At 42.6% G+C, this 21,575-nt stretch overlaps 1 protein-coding gene across 1 annotated transcript in view; it reads left to right on the forward strand.

The window, feature by feature from the left end:
• The first annotated feature begins 8,998 nt into the window (after positions 1-8,998).
• Positions 8,999-21,575, forward strand: part of TSHR (thyroid stimulating hormone receptor) — a 106,519-nt gene continuing 93,942 nt past the window's right edge. The window contains exon 1 of the mRNA XM_006778864.2: positions 8,999-9,310. Within this exon, the coding sequence (XP_006778927.1) occupies positions 9,120-9,310 (191 nt within the window). The 5' untranslated portion in view covers positions 8,999-9,119. The remainder of the gene's footprint in view (positions 9,311-21,575) is intronic.

The following is a 21,575-nucleotide window of genomic DNA, read 5'->3' on the forward strand; positions in this document are numbered from 1 at the left end:
AAGCGTATATTAAAGACAAACACCAGCTGGAGAGGGAGCTGCCTTGGCCCAGACTGTAATTTAATCAGAAAAGTCTAAGATATTTCCTTTACTTAAAAAAAAAATCAAAGTAGGTGCAATACTAACATAGACGATATTTTTGTTATTCCTTGGGGAACAGGCAGGTGTAATTTCCAGCAGAGAAATGTTAAAATCCCCTTAGTGTAATAATACCAGAGCCCAATGTCTTGTGGTTCACAAATTCTTAGATCCGGAAGGAAACAGAAGATTATCTAGTCCAGCCGTGGGCAAATTACGGCCCGCGGGCCATATCCGGCCCTTTAGAAATGAATAAAACTATTGAAAAAAAAGACCGTACCCTTTTATGTAATAATGTTTACTTTGAATTTATATTAGTTCACCCAAACACTCCATCCATGCTTTTGTTCCAGCCCTCCAGTCCAGTTTAAGAACCCATTGTGGCCCTTGAGTCAAAAAGTTTGCCCAAGCCGAAACCGGTTTGGCTCAGTGGATAGAGCGTTGGCCTACGGACTGAAAGGTCCCGGGTTCGATTCTGGTCAAGGGCATGTACCTGGGCTGCGGGCATATCCCCAGTAGGGGTGTGCAGGAGGTGGCTGATTGATGTTTCTCTCCCATCGATGTTTCTAATTCTCTATCTCTCTCCCCTCCTCTCTGTAAAAAAAATCAATAAAAATATATTTTAAAAAAAATTAAGTTTTCCCACCCCTAATAGTCACACCTTTTAGACCTGATAAAAGTAAGCTCACTGATGACAAATTAAAAGTGGAATTTGAGAATGTCACTTCAAAACTGCTGCCAGGGTGTCATCTCTCCGCTTACTGTGGAACCTGAAAGAGACATAGTCCACACAGAGAAGTCGGTTTCAATTGCGAAAAAGTAACTTTAAAAACTTCAACAAGGAACTGAGCTTTGGAAAAGCTAAGAAGAAGTGAAAATCCAAATTTGTCACGAAGATGGTCATTTCCTTCTGCTGTTGATGCTTTCTCTCCTCCTCAAGGCTAAAGCCAAGTTCTACTTTATCTGTGAAGCTTTCCTACACAGATGAAGCAAGATCACTTAAACGACCTGGATTCCTATTCTAATCATTGTGTGCTGTAATTATCCATTTCCCTGTTGGTACTTACATTAGATTCTAATCTAAGCCTTTCAAACACAGGGACCTAACCTGTTAAAATTTCCATCCTCCCTTCTCTCTCTCTCTCTCTCTCTCTCTCTCTCTCTCTCTCTCTCTCTCTCTCTCTCTCTCTCCCTTTCTCTCTGCCTCTCTCTCTCTCCCTCTCACACACACACATTAATAATTATGATCTATTATATCATATTTGATATATCAGAAGCATTAAAATATTTTTCCTGGCTGGCCAATACTGTGAGGTGGATGTTATTTTATAACCAGTTTGAACATAAGATGATTATTCTAAGGACATACCTATGTATTTGCATCTGTCTTCACGTTGCTTGCTCACAGCTGTATTCAAGAATACACTCATGCTCACTTCGGCAGCACATATACTACAATTGGAATAATACAGAGAAGATTAGCATGGCCCCTGCTCAAGGATGACATGCAAATGCATGAAGCGTTCCATATTAAGAAAAGAAAAGAAAAGAATACACTGTACCGGACACAAATGTTAACATAAATAGGAACAGTCATTAAATTGCCCCATGTGCATGCAGAAGCATTAGAGTACCTTTATTTGTTTACATTTTAATTTTTCAAAACAGTTGTACTAAAAAAAAAACAATTGTACTCATTCATTTAATTCAGCAAATGTATGCTGAATCTTTCTAGGATCCAGACATTATATTAGACACTTGAAATGTAATGAAAATGAGAATAATAACAACCTAGTTTCTGCCCTCATGTTGCTCAGAGTCAAGAAAATATGAAGAAGAGCAGTGCCAAGAGAAAAGGGATTCCTGAGTGGGAATGTGATAAGAAACAGAGAAAAGAGTCCCAGAATGGAGAGTTGGAGATTTCGGGGCTGGGGGTGCGATGCAGACCTGAAGGTGTTGGAGGAAAGCCCATGTCCATAGACTGCTCAGCTTCTACTCAAGCAAGTACTATTCATAGTCTGGACCTCGCTGTCCGCCCATTGGCGTGAAGAGAAGACAGCCTGCATTTTGCCCAGTGGTTGTCCAGCACAAGTAGTAACCATCTGTTCCATTCCACATTGTTCCATCTAGCCACTAGATGGCCGAGCCTCCTTGTAATATCACCAATTATAAGGGATAAGAAGGAAGACAGAGCACCAAAGTGGGATGCTATGGGTAAGGTTAAAGAGAAATCTCCAACATCCTAATTGGAACTACCCAAAATTCTCTCTGAACCAAAGCACAAAATGATCATTAATGGTTGTTAACTCTTCCTGCATCAACTTTTCAAGCTAACTGAAAATCTAGGAAAGTTAAAATAGAAGACAAGATGTTGCAAAGATGGTATTGCCAACTACTTAAGGAATCATCTTCACCTATTCATGTGTGCCATTGATCCCATAATATTCTTTTCAGCAACACACTTATTAATTATAGGTATATGTCCACTGTCAAGAGCATCACAAATGTAAAACACAGCAATTTGTTTGCATTTAAGTCAAAATGAATTACTATTAATGCACAAAACCAAAATCATACAATATTTTTATTATAGCTAACTCAGATAGCCTGTGCTCCACTTTAATAGGTACCTTTGTGGGGGGAGATGGCGGGGGGTGGGATAAAACACAGAGTAATGCCATGCTAAATACCACTTTCTAATATCTGGACCATGCTAACAATTCTTCTACAAAAAAGAAAATGTAATGTTCTTAAGCCATTCTCATTCATCTGTTATATTTAAAAGCATTTTTGTGTTTAATGGATCAGAATGCAAACATTTTTCTCTTACTTAAACTGATTGATCTTCTCATCCTATGCTTTTATTTGCCCCAGTTTCAAAGTTAGGCTAAGGAAAGAAAAGTGCCTTACTGATTATCACAGCAATTTGTTGAGAAGGTTATTAAAATATTAGAGGCCCAGTGCATGAATTTGTGTACAGGTGGGGTCCAGCCAGACCAGCCCCAATAGGGGCAGATTGGGACCAGGCCTGTAGGGAGGAGGAGATGGCAGGAGGTTGGCCAGTTGGTCTGCCCCAATCAGGCAGATCAGGGTCGGGCCAGCTGGGGGCAGGGACCGTGGGTGATTGGCTGGCAGGCCCTGCCCCCGATTGGGGGCGTGGGGGCCAATCAGGGGTCATTGGCCAGGGGAGGGGCCATGGGAGTTTGGCCGGCAAGCCCCACCCCTGATTGGTGTGTGGGGCATGATCAGGGACAGAGCTGGCTGCGGGGAGGGGCCTCAGGCCGATTGGGTCCAGCCAGACCAGCCCCAATAGGGGCAGATTGGGACCAGGCCTGTAGGGAGGAGGAGATGGCAGGAGGTTGGCCAGTTGGTCTGCCCCAATCAGGCAGATCAGGGTCGGGCCAGCTGGGGGCAGGGACCGTGGGTGATTGGCTGGCAGGCCCTGCCCCCGATTGGGGGCGTGGGGGCCAATCAGGGGTCATTGGCCAGGGGAGGGGCCATGGGAGTTTGGCCGGCAAGCCCCACCCCTGATTGGTGTGTGGGGCATGATCAGGGACAGAGCTGGCTGTGGGGAGGGGCCTCAGGCTGCTTGGGGTGGTGGGGACCCAATGGGGGTGAGGCCAGCCAGGGGGAGGAGCTTCATGCAGTTGGCTGGCTGGCCCTGCCCCTGATGGGGTGGAGGGCCATCTGGGGTGGGGCCGGGTGGGAGGAGGGGCTGCAGGAAGTTGGCTGGCCCGCCCTGCCCCCTATTGGGGTGGAGGGGGCAATCAAGGGTGGGGTTGGCCAGGGGGAGGGGCTGCAGGATATTGGTCAGCTGGCCCCACCCCCAGATGGGGCCGGGTCTCTGGCCACAGTGGGCGTCATAGCGGCCGGTCATTCTGGTAGTTACAGTGTTTCGGTCACTGGCTTTTTATATATATATAGATGGTTACCCTGAAGATTTGGTCCACTTTCCTGAAATGAAACAGGTAAGCATGGAAGATTTCACCTACGTTATGACCACCACTGAGCCAATTTCATGTTGCCTAAGTCTTGATAAAAATGTTACAGATTTTTGGCATACCACTTATGTTCCCAGCAAAGATGGAATAGCATAGAAGCAGAGAGCAGACTTGACCCGCACCCAGAATTTTTAAAAAGTAAGAAGAAACCACTAGCCAGCATGGTTGAGCCAGTTGACCTGTGAACCAGGAAATCAAGGTTCAATTCCAATCAGGGCACATGCCTGGGTTTTGGGCTTGATCCCTGATGGAGACAGCCGATCAATGATTCTCTCATCAATGATGTTTCTATATCTCTCCCTCTCCCTTCCTCTCTGAAATCAATAAAAAAATATTTTTAAAAAAGAAAAAGGAAACATACAAACCATATGAAACAATGCTTTTTAAGACAATAGACATTATATAAAGGCCAGTGATTTCCTAACAGGCAGGAAAGAAACAACATGAGCCTTGTGATCCCACAACTTCCTACCTTGAGAGAATTTCCAGGCCATGGCTCAAGGAGAAGGAACCCAGGCAGAGCTCAGTGGATGCTTTGAGTTGACAAGACAGAGATGAGAGTTTGTGAAAACCAATGTAGATGGACAAAGTAACAAAGAGAAGAGAGCTACATACAGAGAAAACTCTAAAGAACTAGGGAACGTCTCCTTGGAATATTCAGATGAATACGTGAAGTAACTGGAGAAAGAAGCATCTACCAAGACTGGGGAGGAGAAAGTACCTGTCACTCACACAGGGCCAGGAATAATGATTATTTCCGCCAGCTGGATGGAGACACCTCTTAATTCATGTAGTATTATGTAGAGTGCTCAGAAGAGTCTTGCCTCAGGAGGGAGGAGTAATTGGTGCTAAATTAAATGCTATTCCCATCCCACCTCACAAGCCTTGAAAGTAAGACCCAAAAATATCAAACTATTTCCAAGTAATTCTCCCAGATCTGATAACAAATCTCAAAAATATTTCTATGAAAACAAATAATCCAGTACCCAAAGAGGTGAAATTTACAATGTCTACAATCCAAATAAAGATTACCAGTCATGCGAAGAAGAAGAAAAACGCAACTCATTTTAAGGAGAAAAATCAACCAATTGAAACTTACCCAGAACTGATAAAGATATCAGAGTTATCCAACAGGGACATTGTAAGGGGTAGAATTGTGTCCCCTGAAAAGATAACTTGAAGTTCTAATACCTGGATTGTGACTTTATTTGGAAACAGGGTGTTTGTAGATATACAAGTTAAATTGAGGTCATGCTGAATTAATATGGGCCCTAATCCAGTGACTGATGCATTCATGGAAAGAGGGAATTCAGAGCAGAGACACAAGAGAGAATACTGTGTGATGACAGAGGAGAGACTGGGGTGATGCGAACCAAGGACACCAAGGACTGTTGGCAACCATCAGGAGCTGGAAAGAGGCAGGGAAGGAGTCACCCTTAGAACCTTCAGAGGGAGCCATGATCCTGCCAACAGCTTAACTTTGGACTTCCAGCCACCAGAACTGTGAGTGAATTCATTTCTGTTGCTTTCAGCCATCAAGTATGTGGTACTTTGTTACAGTAGCCCTAGGAGTCTAACACAGACATCAAAAGTGTTTTAGATGTCAAAAGTTACATAGAGACAGGGGAAATATGGAAAAGGCCCAAATTGAACTTCTAGACATGAACATTTCACCTGACATAAAAAAATATACTGATGGAATCAATGGCAGATTATCTATTTCAGAAAAAAAGAATATTGAATTTGAAGATATAAAAAAGAAACCATGCAAAATGAAAAAGAAAGAAAATTACTTTTTTTAAGTGAGATAAGCCAGTCAATGAAAGAAAAATACCACATGATCTCACTCATTTATGGATAATTAAGACCATTATAAACTGATGAACAAAAATAGATACAGAGGCAGAGCAACATCAAACAGACTGTCCAACTACAGTGGGAAGTCCAGGGAGGGTTGGGGGTGGGGGGTAAGAGATCAACCAAAGAACTTGTATGCATGCAAATAAGCATAACCAATGGACACAAGACACTGGGGGGTAGGGGAGGCCAGGGGAAGGTCAAGGGGAGGAAAAAAAAAGGAGATATATGTAATACTCTTTGTAATACTTTAAGCAATAAAACAAAATTTAAAAAAAAGAAGAAAATTAATTTGTAATTTAAAAATGCATCAATGAAACAAAAAACAAAACCAAAAAAAAAAAAAGCATAAATGAGCTTTTTTGTAGAACAGCTTTAATTGGCCTAATATAAGTGTAATAATTGGAAAGAGTAGAGAGACATAAGGGGACATAAAAAATAAATGGAGAAATAGTGGCTGAAAATTTTCCAAAATTGACAAAAAACATAAATTCTCCCTGGCAGTATAGCTGAGTTGGTTGGAACATCGTCCAGTACACCAAAAGATAGTGGGTTCGATTCCCGAGGTCACATACCCAGGTTGTGGATTCAGTCCCCAATAGGGGTTGTGCAGGAGGAAGCTGATGGATGTTTCCCTCTCATTGATGTTTCTCTCTCTCTCTCTGCCTCCCCTCCTCTCTCTCTAAAATCAATAAAGCATTTTTAAAAACAAACATAAATGCAAAAAGCCAAGAACCTCAAAATACTGCACAAGAAATATGAAGAAAGTACATCAAAACACATGATAATCAAAATACTTCCAACCAGCGATAACTAGTCTTAAAAGCATTCTGAGGGAGAAAAAAGCATGTTGCAAAAGAAAATAATGGCAGAACATTTGCCCTTGGAAATAATAAGATAGTGGAGCAATCTTTTTAAAGTACTGAAAGGAAAAAAGTACTTTCAATCTATAACTCTGTGCCTAGCCTAGTAATGCTATCCTTGAAAAATGAAGGCAAAATTAATACTTGTTCAGACACAAAAAAGATGGAATAATGCATACCCAACAGATCTGTACCACAAGAAATGTTAACAAAAGTGTTCAAAGTAAAAGCAAGATTATGTCCTTTTTTAATTGATTTTAGAGAGTAGGAAGGGGGGAGCGAGATTTTATATATATGTGCGTGTGTGTATATATATATATATATATATCAAATAGACCTAACGGTGGAACAACTGAACAACCAGTTGCTATGACAAGAGAAAGAAACGTTGATGTGAGAGAGAAACATCCATCAGTTGCCTCCTACATGTGCTCCAACCAGGGATTGAACCCACAACATAGATATGTGCCCTGACTTGGAATCAAATCCACCTTTCAGTGTACTGAATGATGCTCCAACCAACTCAGCCACACTGACCAGGGCTGTTTTTTGTTTTGTTCTTTTATTGAAAAACTAGAGGCCTGGTGCACGAAATTCATACATAGGTAAGGTCCCTAGTCCTGGCCTGTGATCAAGGCCATCTTCCCCAGCTGCCCACAGCCGGCCCTGCCCCTGCCGCCACCCACCCCAGTTCCCTGTTTGCCATCGAATGATCGGTGCCTGATGGCCAGGGAAAGGGACTGAGAGGTTGGCTGTTCCTGCCCGCTCGCCAGCCCCACCCCCGCCACAGGTGGCCATCAGGTGATCAGAGTCTGCTGGCCAGGGAAAGGGACCAAGAGGTGGTCAGCTCACCTCATAGTGACTGGTCCAGCGGTCATTCTGGTCATTTTGCTATTAGGGTCAATTTGCACATTACCCTTTTATTACCTAGGATTATTATATTGGATAGTATTCCACTGTATGGATGTATCACTGTTTGTTTACCCATTGCCTAGTTGAGGAACACTTGGGTTGTTTCCAGTTTGGGTTAATTATGAATAAAGCCCTAAAACCATTGAAATATACAAATTTTAAACATACAGTCCAATAAACTTTGAAAAAAATTATGCATTCTCTTACCTCCAGTCTAATTAAGATATAGAACACTTCCATAACCCTGGTGAGTTCTCTCCTATCTTTTTTGAATCAGTCTCCCCTAAATAGTGTTCTGATTTCCATCACTATAGTTCCCCCCCTTCTGTCCCAGAAAGTCATATAAATGGAATTACACAGTACGTGAAGAATTGATGTTCTTTTCCTCCTAAAAAGAATTAGTAACTGACAGCTTTTAAGAAGGAAATTGGCACAATCTGATTTATATTTTAAATTATTATTTTTGGCTACTGTGTGAAGAATGGTAAGTAGATGGTGGTGTGCCACTTAAGTGTTATTTTTCTTCCCATCTTTGGGGGGATGGGGGGGAAAGCGGAGCTATCTGATGCAATAACATTCCTGGCAGTCCAGAATTTACCTTCAGGCTTCAAGCCAGGTCGCAAGGCTGGCTACAGAGCACCAGAACTGTTCCTGTCATTCCCGGTTCTCCCCAGCAGGTGGCCCCAGAGCCTAGTTCCCGGCCCGCCTCGCCAAGTCCGTCTGCTGCAATGTGAGCTGACGCCTCCAGGTGACTCCTCAATACAATTTCTGTGCAAAGCGGTCGGGTTTGCGCTGAAGTTGGGGAGCAGTGAGGGTCTGCCAGAGGTTTTGCGCCCCGGCTTCTCCGCACCTCAGGCTCGCATCCTCAGAGGCGCCTTAGGCCAGAAGGATCTTGACCCGCGTCTGCCCTGGATGGTGCATTTTGCGGGGAGTTTTCTCTGCAGTGCGTGCGAGCCTTGGGGGAGAAGGGGGGGCGGGGGAGAGGGGTCCTGACAGGCAGCGCTTTTAAGAATCTACCCGCGGGAAAAGGTGGCCCACTGGACTAACGACAAGGAAAGGAGGGGGCTTCTGAACTAGGCTTTGGAAAGAGCTAGTGGAAGGAACGCGCGAGGCTGGCTGGAAAGCAGGGTGGGGACAGCAGGGACTGGTGTTAAGTGTCAGGGAACAGACAGAGCGGGCTGCGTGGCTCAGGGCTAGGGAAGTAAAGCCAATAGGCGTGTTTGCGTGGAGAGTTGCCTAGGGAAACAGAACACTTGAGAGCCTCTTCTTTGCCCTCTCCAGCCTCCTCTTTGGTGCTGAAGTCACAACCACCAGGAGTCCTCTTTCTCCCACTCCTCCCTCTCTCCTTCCGCACGGGGAGCCCGGAGCGCAGAGGGCAGAGAATGAGGCGATAGTGGAGGAAGAAGAAATGGCCTCGGACCCCTGGAAAATGAGGCCGATGCCCCTACTGCAGCTGGCGCTGCTTCTCGGCCTACCCAGGAGCTTAGGGGGGAAAGGGTGTGTTTCTCCGCCCTGTGAGTGCCACCAGGAGGACAACTTCAGAGTCACCTGCAAGGATATCCATCGCATCCCAGTCCTACCGCCCGGGACACAGACTCTGTGAGTACCTGGGAGAGGAGAGGGTAGGTCCCAGAGGCCAAGGGCATCCGGAAAGGTGGACGGAAGTGCACAGACAGAACTTGAGAATAGGCCAAAGGGTGTGTGTGTGTGCGTGTGTGCGTGCGTGTGTGTGTGTGTGTGTGTGCGCGCGTGCGTGCACGCAATGAATAAAAACTCAATCCCATAAATTTGGGATTGCTGACCTCATAGTTATTTAATAACACAAGAAACAGTAACAAAACTTTGCTCCAAGATGAGCTATTCTGCATATTCCTTGCTCCTCGCCCAGGCTAAATCTTCCTTTTACCTCAGGTATGAACAAGATTAGTAGCAATTCAAGAACTGACTTCTATCTGATATTGGGTAATAAAAATTTGCAAAAAAAATGTATTTCTCCTTTTAGTCTTCCTAAATGGGAAATTATCTTAGCTGGTCTTGCTGGTTCATCAAATAGTTGACAAAATTTAGTCAGGTATTCTTTTTAAAAATATACCCTTTATACTTTCCATGAAGGAAACTTTGTATGAAGTACCTGAGTTACTTTCTCAAAGGTTAACTGCCCACTAACATAGTGGATCCAGAAGTTTCTTTTGCCATAGGCCTGGGAGAGGAATAAAGAGGTAAAATTTCATGAATTGCATTTTATCTGCATATTAAATAATGCCAAAAATTGTCAGATGGTTACTAGCCTTATTGGGGTGTTTTCACTTCATCCTATATAATAAAAGCCTAATATGCAAAATGACCAAATGGCAGAATGGCCAGCAGGACGACTGGTTGCTATGATGCACACTGACCACCAGGGGGCAGACGCTCAATGCAGGAGCTGCCCCCAGCCTGCAGGTCCCAGGTCAGCGTAGGCAGGTGCCAGTGGGGGCTCCCCCCCATCACCCGGTGGGTCACCCTGCAGAGGGAGGCAACTGGCTGCGGTGGCGGGGTAGTCAGGGGATGGGGCTAGATGGCGAGCAGCACCAGGCTGGCCAAGATGGGTGCCAGCGGGGGGCCCCGATCACCTGGCCAGTCACACACAGATTGGTCCTGATCGCTGGCCTGGCCTAGGGACCCTACCCATGCATGCATTTTGTGCACCGGGCTTCTAGTAAGTTATATAAATGCCTAATCACTATGCTGTATGCCTGAACCTCATGTAAAATGTATGTCAACTGTAATGGATAAAATTTATATTTAAACGTTGCCAACTTAGAAACAATGGTAAACAAGTTCTATGGTATGCTTATTCCTTAAGAGACATTTAAATCAATGACCACTGAAAGATAATTACAGACAAAAGCCAGGAAAAAGGCTTTTCTTGGGTGGTTAAAATGGAGCACAAAGGAAAAAAAAAAGGTAAAACAACCTAGGCTGGTTACACCTAGTTCAAGTAAGATAATGCAAGTTATTAATGTAGATACCTGAAGTTGCACTTCAGGATTTTCTCAGGACTGTAGCTGATAGGGACATTAAATAGTGGTGAATGTTGTTTGGTGATTAATGTTGCAGTACAGGTTCTGTGCTCTCAGATACCTCCCTTTCTTATCGCCCTGGATTAATCAGTTCAATAAATTCCAAATACCGCTTTATTCTCAATGCTCCAAACACAGAATAAAATACATTCTTTACTTTTGATTAAACACCTGCATTGACTCTTCATGGCCTCTAGGATGAAACTCTTTTTTCTGAGATCCTTTAAGACCTAGTCCAGTCTTTCTCTCAAACCTTATGGCTCCTAATCTCTCTGATCAGAATTCCAACTCCTACTGATCAGAATTTCCCGCACAGCCCTCCAAGTTATTTGCTATCAAATTAACTGTCTTTTCCTTCCCTCCTACATTCTACTCCTCCTGCTTAAAGCAGCTTTTGCCCTGGCTAATACCTACTCGTGCCTGGCTGGTGTGGCTTAGTGGTTGAGTGTTGACCTATGAACCTCAAGGTCATGATTCAATTCCGATCAGGGCACATGCCAGAGTTGTGGGCTCAATCCCCAGTAGGGGGAGTGCAGGAAGCTGCAGATGGATGATTCTCTCATCATTGATCTTTCTATCTCTCTCTCCCTCCCCCTTCCTTTCTCTGAAATCAATATAAACATATATATTTTTTAAAGATACAGATTAGGGGTCAGTTCTATCCAGAAGCCTCTCTTGATCCATGACCCCTAGGGTGGGTGAGCTCCCCTCCGCCCCCCCGCCCCTCCCCTGCCCCAACATTCTGTGCAGGACCTCTAGAGAGCAGAGTGGTGCAGCGGAAGCGTGCTGGGCCCATAAACATGGCATGCTTTTCTGTAACTTATTTCTTTGCATGCCTACCACGTAGGATACGAGCTCCTCTAACACAGAAACCCTGTCATTCAACCGTGGAACTACTTTGATGTTCAAAAAAAAGTTTAAGTTAGTGAATGACTGAACATAAATATGCTAGTCTCATTATTCACTGTGAGAATAAAGAAGGCCAGAGAGATCACTTCTTCAGAGACTTCTTTAATGGTGGAAGAATTTCAAGTCATTGAAGAGAAATGAGGCTCTGACAGTGGAAGTGAATTTGGATTCATCCTGTCAATTCCACCAAATGATGAGGAGAAAGGGTAACATCAGAGAAAGAGCGATGGAGGAGGAGTCAGGAAACCTGCATTCTCTTTACCCCCCTCTCACTGACTGTGAAATTAGGTGAGATCATGGATTTAGGAGAACCCAAGTTTCCTTCTGGATAAAACAGAGAGTTTAGTGAGGTGCTTTCTGATGTCTGTGATGCTCAAGAGGGAATCCACTGAGCCACAAAGGCTAACAACTGGATAGAGACAGGAGCAAGGAGAGTCTGACATTAAAAACAATTAGGGGGAGGAAGCGGGTGGGACTATTCTGGAGAATTAAGTTATTCTGAGATAGAGAAGAGAACATTTAAAAGTATGGGTAAAGTGGTATGCTAATTTAAATAATGACTACAACCATCTACAACAGTAGCAAAGTGATTTTTGAAAACTTTGTGGGGCAATAGAACTCTACTGCCCCACAAAGTTTTGAAAAATCACAGTGGATTCCCTTCTGTATGTCCTCTTTCAAAAAGTGTCTATTTAGGTCCTTTGCCCATTTTTTGATTGGATTGTTTATCTTCCTTTTGTTAAGTTGTATGAATTCCTTTTGTTAAGTTGTATGAATTCTCTGTAAATTTCGGAGATTAAACCCTTATCTGAAAGAGCATTGGCAAATATGTTCTCCCATGCCGTGGGCTTTCTTATTGTTTTGTTGATAGTTTCTTTTGCTGTGCAAAAGCTTTTTATTTTGATGTAGTCCTATTTGTTTATATTCTCCTTAGTCTCCATTGCCCTAGGAGCTGTGTCGGTAAAGGTATTGCTACAGATTCGATGCAATCCCCACTAAAATATTTCAAAGATCTAGAACAAACTCTCCAAAAATTCATCTGGAATAAAAAAAGACACCAAATAGCCACAGCAACCCTGAGAAAGAAGAACAAAGTTGGAGGGATCACAAAACCAGATATCAAGCTATATTCCCAAGCCACGGTTCTCAAAACTGCCTGGTACTGGCACAAGAACAGACATATAGACCAATGGAACAGAACAGAGAGCCCAGAAATTGACTCAAGCTATTATGCTCAATTAATATTTGACAAGAGAGGCAAGAGCATACAATGGAGTCAAGACAGTCTCCTCAATAAATGGTGTTGGGAAATTTGGTCAGATACATGCAAAAAAAAAAAATGAAACTAGATCACCAACTTACACCATATACAAAAACAAATTCAAAATGGCTAAAGGATTTTAATGTAAGATGGGAAACCATAAAAATCATACAAGACTTCATAGGCAGCAAAATGGCACCTATTTTCCTATTTCAGCTCTGATAGCGTAGTAATACACATAAAACATATTATTAATTGAGTGAATTTTATTTGCTTTATTAATCAATTGAAAAAGTTTTTTCCCTCCAGAGCTGAGAAATTGTTAACTTGAATTGATCTATTTGATTATTTTAAAATTTCCTTGTTGTACAAAGTATGTTTATTACCCGTCAGATGAAGATTAATTATCTGGAGGTTCATGGTCTTCATGGGGGTCCATTCAGTCCTCCTGGGAATCTGTGATGAAATGAAATTATGAATACAAGTACACTGCGGAATCTATAACCTTGCTCAGATTTCCAGAGGTGCCCTTAACCCCACCCCCCAAAAAAGTCAAGAAATTGTGTTTTGGGAGAATTTGACTTTTTTTTTTAATAACTGTATATTTGGTATTAAATGTGACTCAATCCTTTTATTTTATTGCTAGAGGCCCAGTGCACGAAATTCGTGCACTTGGGGTGGGAGGTCCCCTCAGCTGGGATTACAAGACAGTGCAGGCCAGGCTGAGGGACCCCACCAGTGCACAATCAGGGTCAGGGAGGGATGCGGGAGGTTGGCCAGCCAGGGAGGGACCCCGGGAGGGCTCCAGAGTGTGTCGGGCTCATCTCGCTCAGTCCTGATTGGCCAGACCCCAGCAGCAAGCTCACCTACCAGTCGAAGAGTCTGCTCCCCTGGTGGTCAGTGCATGTCACAGCAAGCAGTTGAGCAGCCTTAGCATATCATTAGCATATTACGTTTTGATTGGTTGAATGGCCAACTGGATGACCAGACACTTAGCATATTAGGCTTTTATTATATAGGATAAAGAACACTAAAACATATTTTTAAATAAAAAAAATTTGCCTGACCTTCGGACGTGATATTTTTTCTCTGAAACACTGTATTACCTCGTGATGTCTTGCACTTAGCCCTTGAATAGGCTCTTCATGCAGAAGTTCAATAAATGTATTTTAAAGTAGTTTACAAACAGATTTTACAAGTTTCTGATGCCTCGTATCTGACATTAAATGCTCCATACTGGCCCTGTTTCCATTTTCACTGACCCTGGGTGGGATGCTTAATTACCATTTTGCCTTTCATTGGTGCATTTAAAACACAGTTGAAGGAAATGTATGGGGGAAATGGTCCCATGTGTTCAAAGCTACAAATTGGATTTTTAAAGGGTTCCATTTAGGTATCAGACTCTACTTACTTTGCTTGTTTTTAGTTGAATCCTTAAGAACATTCAGGGTGTTTCAAAATTTTTTTTCTTAAAATGACAAAGCAGCAGTCGTGATTTTTAAACCATCTTATAAATGTTCTCTTACATGTAGTGACATGTAAATATGCCCTGGACTTTTCTGCTCCAGCCCTATTTAAAATATTTTACCCTCAGGATAGTCCAGAAACTCAAATATTTCGTCATCATCTTAACTCAATTTTCTACACCCCTCTTGCACCTGGGAAGAGTTCCCTGTGTCCCAGTTTTTCTTTGAAAAACCTGATCCCTGTATTTATATGATATGTGAAGCCTTGGGCTTACATCTTGGAGGCATTAGCTTAATTTTACCCACACCCGAGTGTTATTGTAATTACTCCAGAGCGGGGATTGAAAGCATCTCTTCTTACTGCCAGCTACTGTCACTCCATATTTTGTTATTTCCATCTTTTGTGAACAGGAAAGGAGAAACCTAACCTCAGGGAAATGATCTGAACAAGACAATGAACATAACAGTGTTGAGTGGGCTTTGTGACTGCTCTGTTTCCTTCTCAACACTCTTCTCAGTTATTTCTGGCTACGTGGCCATCCAAGGATTTGAAGATGACCAGAAACCTTACCTCTGGACAGGTGGCATTTTATTGCAGCTTTTCTTCCTTCCTACCATTCTTCTTTTTTCCAATAAATATTTATTGATCACCTATATACACAGGTACTATTTTAGGCATTGGTGATATCTAATACATGACCTCATTGATCTGACATTCTAGCAGGGGGAAATAGCCAGATAATAATAATACTAATAATAATAATACACATAGAATGTCAGATGGTGATAAGTATAATGGAGAAAAATTAAGGGAGAGGGAGAAGGAATGCTGGAAGTTGCATTTTAAATGGTCTGAGAAGGCCTCACTGAGCAGGTGACATTTGAATATCAATCTTGGGAAAGAAATTCTGAATAAATGCAAAGACCTCGAGGTAGGAGTACATGGGAGGAGCATGCATAGTATATTTTAGAAGTAACAAGAAGAGAAATGTGTATATTTAAGAAGTAACAAGGAGAGAAATGTGGCTGAAGCAGAGAGGGTTATGGAAAATGAGATCAGGGAAGCTATAGGACAGATGATGTACTTTGTAGACACTATAAGACATTAAATATGTATATGTTCTAAATGGGATAAGAAGCTTAATAGGATTTTTTGTTCAAAAAAAATCACATGAACTGATTTACATTTTATTAGGATCACCCCAGCAACTGTGTTTGTTAATCAGTAAGTGATGACAATGGCTTGGACCAGTTTAACAACGGGGAAGGAGATGAAATATGGTTGAATCTTGGATTTTACGATGAAAGCAAAGCCAACAGGATTTCCTAACAGACTGTGTGGAGTCTGAGTGAAATCAAGAGTTAATGTCTTAGCCTGGGCTCTCCAGAAATCAGAGTCTGTGTAACAATTCTTACTGGGGTGTGTGATTTGGGGGAGCCGAACGGTAGGATGGGGGAATGACGTTGGCAGGGAGGGAGAGTTGGCTGCTGCTTTGAAGCAAATAGTTGCTGATCCCATGGGACTCCCTATGAATTCCGATGCTCTGCATCTCAGGACCCTTGCTCTGGGAGGGAGGAGAGGGAAATTATATCCATCAGCTAGCCCCCTGGGTCAGCGTGTTAATTGCACCAACCTTCCATGTTTCTTGTATATAAATGAAGAAAGAGTTCCCAGATAGTGACAGAAAAGCTCCAGGGTGGAAGGTGAGACCCTGCACTTGACTCTCCAGTCACTCCCCATCCCCTCTCTGCCCATTGTCCAGGCAACCACTAATCTGCTTCTGTCTCTATGAATTTGTCTATTCTGGACAGTTTATATAAATGGAATCATATCACATGTGACCTCTGTGCCTGGCTTTTTTTTACATACTTAGTAGTGTTTTCATGTTTCGTGCACACTGTAGGAATGGAAAGGGTGTGGGCATCCAGACAAGCGGCCTGAGGGGAAAACACAGGCCAAAAGGCCAAGCTTTAGGTACCTTCAGGATGTTTCAGGCAGGGTTCATTTCTGACACACTGGCGTAGAGAACATCCCCACTCCATGTCTAAATGCCTTACACCTTAGATCTAACCATCTGAATACCAAGAATGTCCATGCTTATTCTCAGAGGCTTAGAACCATGAAATTGCTTCCCCATGTCACAGGTTTTAAGAGTCCCTGGCCAGTGAAGTGTTTCTAGCCAGTTGGCTGAGGAACACCAACCGTTTATCCCTTCTGCATCCCATGGCAATCTTAGTCAACACTTCTAGAAAGAGGTGACTTCATAGCAATGCATGAGTCATTGTCCGTTAACTCTTTACCCTTTAAAGAGCCAATACTTATGTAAAGAACTTTTCTCTGTTCTAGGGAAGCTGCAGAACTCAAACAGTATCCTTTTTGTAATGGGTTTTCTCATAATAATATTGGCTTCTATGTTTTATTGTGTTTCTCCATTAAAAAATTTAATCAACATGCTAATAAAGAAAATTCATTTGCTATGAATTTTTTTTAAAAGGTTCAATGAGAGAAATAGAGTAGTCTTCCCCTTCTGTTTACCGGAGCTTACTTCTCAGCTATTTCTTTCCAGCCCACTCTGGGCTTGGGTTTCTAGGCAGATGGGCGTTCAAATTCTAGCTCTCCACCAACTCACTATGTGGGAGACCATTTGCTCAACTCACAAGATGAACAAACTAATGAGATCTGCTGCAGCTACGTCACGGAGTGGTTATGAGGATCACGTGAGATAATGCTAGCAGCTCTCCATGAAATACCTGGTAAACCAGAATAAAGCTTTGATCACAAGTTAACTATTATCACTAATGCAGCAGTGGGTCTGAGACCCAGATCCGGCAGTGTGGGCATTACATCAGTTTGTAGAGGTCAAGCTCTCACGCAGGGACCATTCAGCAGCTGTTAGGTTTGAGGGCTGTGCAGCCTTAGTAAGAAGAGCAAACACATGTCCTCCATGCAAAAGGGACATTTTAAAGATTTACAGGATTTCTTGTCTTCTGCCAGAGATACTTATCCCTGGGGAGTTAGTGTTTGTAGGGTAAAGTGGCTGAAATTCTGACTGGACCCTATTGGGTATTTCTGTCCCAATAGGGTCCATAACTCTGTAAGAAGGATTTTATCTGTTCAATGTCAGATTTTGGCTGAAAAGCCTGTTAGTATTTCCAGACTCTCCAGATGCCCCTACTTAATGCTTGGCTGGTCTTCTTAGGTAGCATAACGAAGTTGCCATTTCACAACCAGCCTCCATCCCCAGGATCTAAAACAGCAAATCCAGAAGCTCTGAAACGTGCTCTAAGAAACATGAAAGGATCCGTTCAGGTTCTGTCTGATTCAGTTCTGTGAGATAATAGACATTCTAACATACCTATGAATTCCCTTTATTCATAAGAAACTTGGCACTTTCCAGAAAGTATGTCTCTCATGACCAAGAAAAGTAGTGTGACTTGGGGATGCAATGCTTTCTTTTTATAGTGTTTCTAGTGTCTTCATTTTCAATAGCAGCAGTTGGTCTCGGGACCACAATTGGTACTTACCATCTCTATCCTCCACTGCCCATTCTAAATTCCCCAGCTCTCATCCCTTCTGGCCTTGATGACTTATCTGATATGATCCAAGATCTCATTCCACAAAGGTCTAGGCCTGTGGTAACCATACTCTTCTCACACTAGGGTTGCTAGAATTGACTATTTTAGTCATAATTGAGCAAGTACTATGATATGGCCAGGTGGATTCCTGAATTCTACACATATTTCCCCCTGCCATCATTATATAACAAATGTCTACCTCTTCCTGGTGATCAGAATCAGTTACTCCCATCAATTACTGCCATCCTATGTCCCTGGACATAAGGAATCCAAAATGTCCAGGTAGGAATCATAGCTTGTAGTTCCCTGCAGAGCCTAGAATTGTGGGGATGGGAAGCACAGAATCCCGTGGTGGGTCATTGGCCATAATGGCAACTGGGACCACTTCTGCTTCTGTCCCTTGGTTCCTAGACCCATATATTCTTGCTAACAGGACACAACATCCAAATAGTTTGTAAATCATTCTGTAATCTGCATGATGGTATCCTATCATGGTAGAAGTATTACCTACAAGTTAGCACTTCCATGTGCCTTTGGCAGGTGACTTTGTTGCTCTGTAAAACCAATTGCTTCTGGATTGTGTGGCATTTGATATGGCCACGGGCTCACCTCCCTATCTCCTTCTCTGTGAAGTAAGTCTCATGATCAGATGGTATGTTATATGAGATTATATGCCTAGATCAGATACTTTGAATCTCCCAGATAGTGGTGCTAGCTGAAGCTCTAGGCTGCCAAGAATAAGTGCCTACTACTATAGCAATAAATCACTGGCCCTTCCAGTAAGAAAAGGCCCAAAGTGGTCATCTTGCCACCAAGTGGCCATATGGTACCCTCAAGTAATAGTGTTACATTGATCTCTCTTGCAAACTAGTTGGACTCTCAATGATAGTAGTAGTAGATCAGCCTTGATAAGTAGGGGGGTCCATGCTATTGACATGTATTGTTCATTCTGTTAATGTCCCAATCATGCTGATTCTGGAGTGGCCAATGACAAAAGATGGCTACTGTCAACTAATCAATTTTGTCTTGGCTATTCAATGCTTCTTCTGTGATGGCTATGCTTTGGTGGTCATTAATATATGATATGAATATCTTCACATTTCATACCCACTCTCATATATTCATCCACATGAATCTAGCCCAGATTTTTTTCCTCGGCAAAATTATTATCTTTTTCTTCCCAAGCCCCTGATCAGCTGGGCAATCCTTTCCTCGCAATTCCATATGTAGTCTTATCTCAGGCAACTTTTCCATAAAATCCTCCCTTTAGGAAGGTTTTCTCTTGCTGCTGTCTTTCAAGGCCACATGCAGCAGATGTCCATTTTAGGTGGACATACTGAAACAACATCTACATACCAAATCAAATGACCCATTAACCAAGTTCAGTTATTCTGGAGCAAATGCTGAGACGGTTGGGAATGCATGTGGTTTGCAGGAGGTAACATCTGTGAAAGATAAAGAGAGAGGAAGCAGGACTTGGTAGACACAGCCTCACATTCTCTGCAAATCAAAGTCTTGGCCAACCCAGTGGGGAACTCTTAGTGAAGACGGCTTGTGAGAAGGGCCCCACATTGGGCATAACAGCCAGGCCCTAGTGCCCCTGCCATGCTCATCCATTAGCTGGGGGCTTACCAGGAAGATTAGGGCCTTGGTTCAAACATGTGACAGATCCCAAATGTGCTACAGATAGAGGCTGGTAGCAAATGTCTTCTTGACAGTTAAACAGAAAGCTGTTTTTTGGAGGGAGATCAGAGTGGCACATTTCCAGAGCTGCCACATCCTTTCTTTTTTTTTTCTTTTTTTTTTCTTTTTTTTTGATCTTTTCAGTTTGTACTTCCTTGGATTTTTCTTTACAAGCTTCTTTTCCTCTACCTAATACTTACTTGATGTTTCTTAGGTTCTCTTTTCAGGCCACACTTCCACCAGCCACCTTGTCAACTCCCATTCACACATCAAATGAGACTCTCATGAATTTCCATTTCAGATCTTTAGGCTAGGTCTCTTCTGAGCACTAGGTCTATATTATCCATCTGCCTATAAAGATAGCTTACAGATTCCTAACATTTAGCATTTCTAAAAGTGACCTCATTATCTTCATAGCCAAAACTCTTTCTGTGTAGGGATCTCAGTGAATAGTTCACATTTTCCCAGATCCTCAAAACAGACAGCATAGAGTTATCCTTGATACTGTCTTCTCTCTCATTCCTAATATCAAGTCCATAATCATTACCAATCTAAACATGTCTTCAATCTGTCTCCATTCCATTCTTGTTATTGCTATCAAAGTTCACACCACCATCATTGTTTCTCACCTGAGCCACTGTAAATGGAGTTTTTTCTGTCCTTATTAAACACAGCAGCCAGAGTAATAATTATAAAATGTACTGTGGATGAGGTCCTCAATTCCCTGTGTAACAGATCATTGGCTTCTATTGCTCTCAGGAGAGCCTAACAGTCCTGAATTCCTCTTTCAGAGCAATGCTGACTTTGCAATTGTTTTATCTTCTAGACTATTGGCGCCTAATGTCAGGGATTGAATGGTATTCACCTTTGCTTCCCTTAGGATACCTAACCTAGTGTCTTGCACATAGCAGGTTCACAAAATTATCCAGGATTAAAGTGAACCTTCAGTGAGCTGCTAGTAGATCTTTTTAACCAATAGCCATCTTATCCTGGGTTCCCTGGAAAACAGAGTCTGAGGCAGAGTTAACTTGCTAATGTGAGAGTGAGGAACAAGAGAAGTAAGGCGGGGGGCCCATGCTTCCTTCCCAAAGAGACAGGAGAAACCCAGCAGGTAATGTGGCAAGTGCCTCTGCACGGCCACATCGGGTACCTGTGGACAGGCTCTGTGAAGGCCATGCTTTACAGCAGTTCATGAGAAGGAACTCACCCATCTCCTGTTTCTCATTGATCCAAGTTACTCCCTGCACTTCCTTTGTGTCATCTGGCCCCTTCTATGGCTCCCTGGAAAGATGGCTTCCATGCCTTATTGGGAGGCCTTTCATTTGAGTCCAAAGTGGACACAGGTGCATGTAAGATGTGGCCAACAAACTATCCCTGAAGCTCAGCCTGTTGTGACTTTTACTGGGTTAGATTTTAAATACACTGATGCTAGAAACACAAAACTGGTGGCAGTTTTCTTTAAGAGAGTGACCTGCAACAGGGATAATTGTTAAACGTTTTATACAAGTAAATAGTGACTGTGATGAATAAGAAGATTAAAACACAAATTGAACATGTCCTGATTTTTCTCTCTTAATCAAGAATAATTTGCAAATCCATACATGGCTTCTTAAAACACTATATATTCTCATCTGATCTTATGATTCAAAATTAGAAGACCTATAAACTCCTCTTCCCATGAAATCACTCAATACAGTACAAAAGTCCATCCTTTAGCCTATCACTCTCTATCCCCATATGTAACTCATACCTACAATGAAAGTTGCTCACCAGCACACATGACAAAAAAACACTGAAGTGGGAGCGGGGTGGGGGGGATTCTATTCTCAAGCAAGTGGTTCTATCCACTTACGAAAAAGACTTGAGAGCTTGGACAGACTTCAAGAGCCTCTGAATGTTTTTCTTCA

Source organism: Myotis davidii, unplaced genomic scaffold (assembly GCF_000327345.1).
Source record: "Myotis davidii unplaced genomic scaffold, ASM32734v1 scaffold309, whole genome shotgun sequence".
NCBI lineage: Eukaryota > Metazoa > Chordata > Mammalia > Chiroptera > Vespertilionidae > Myotis > Myotis davidii.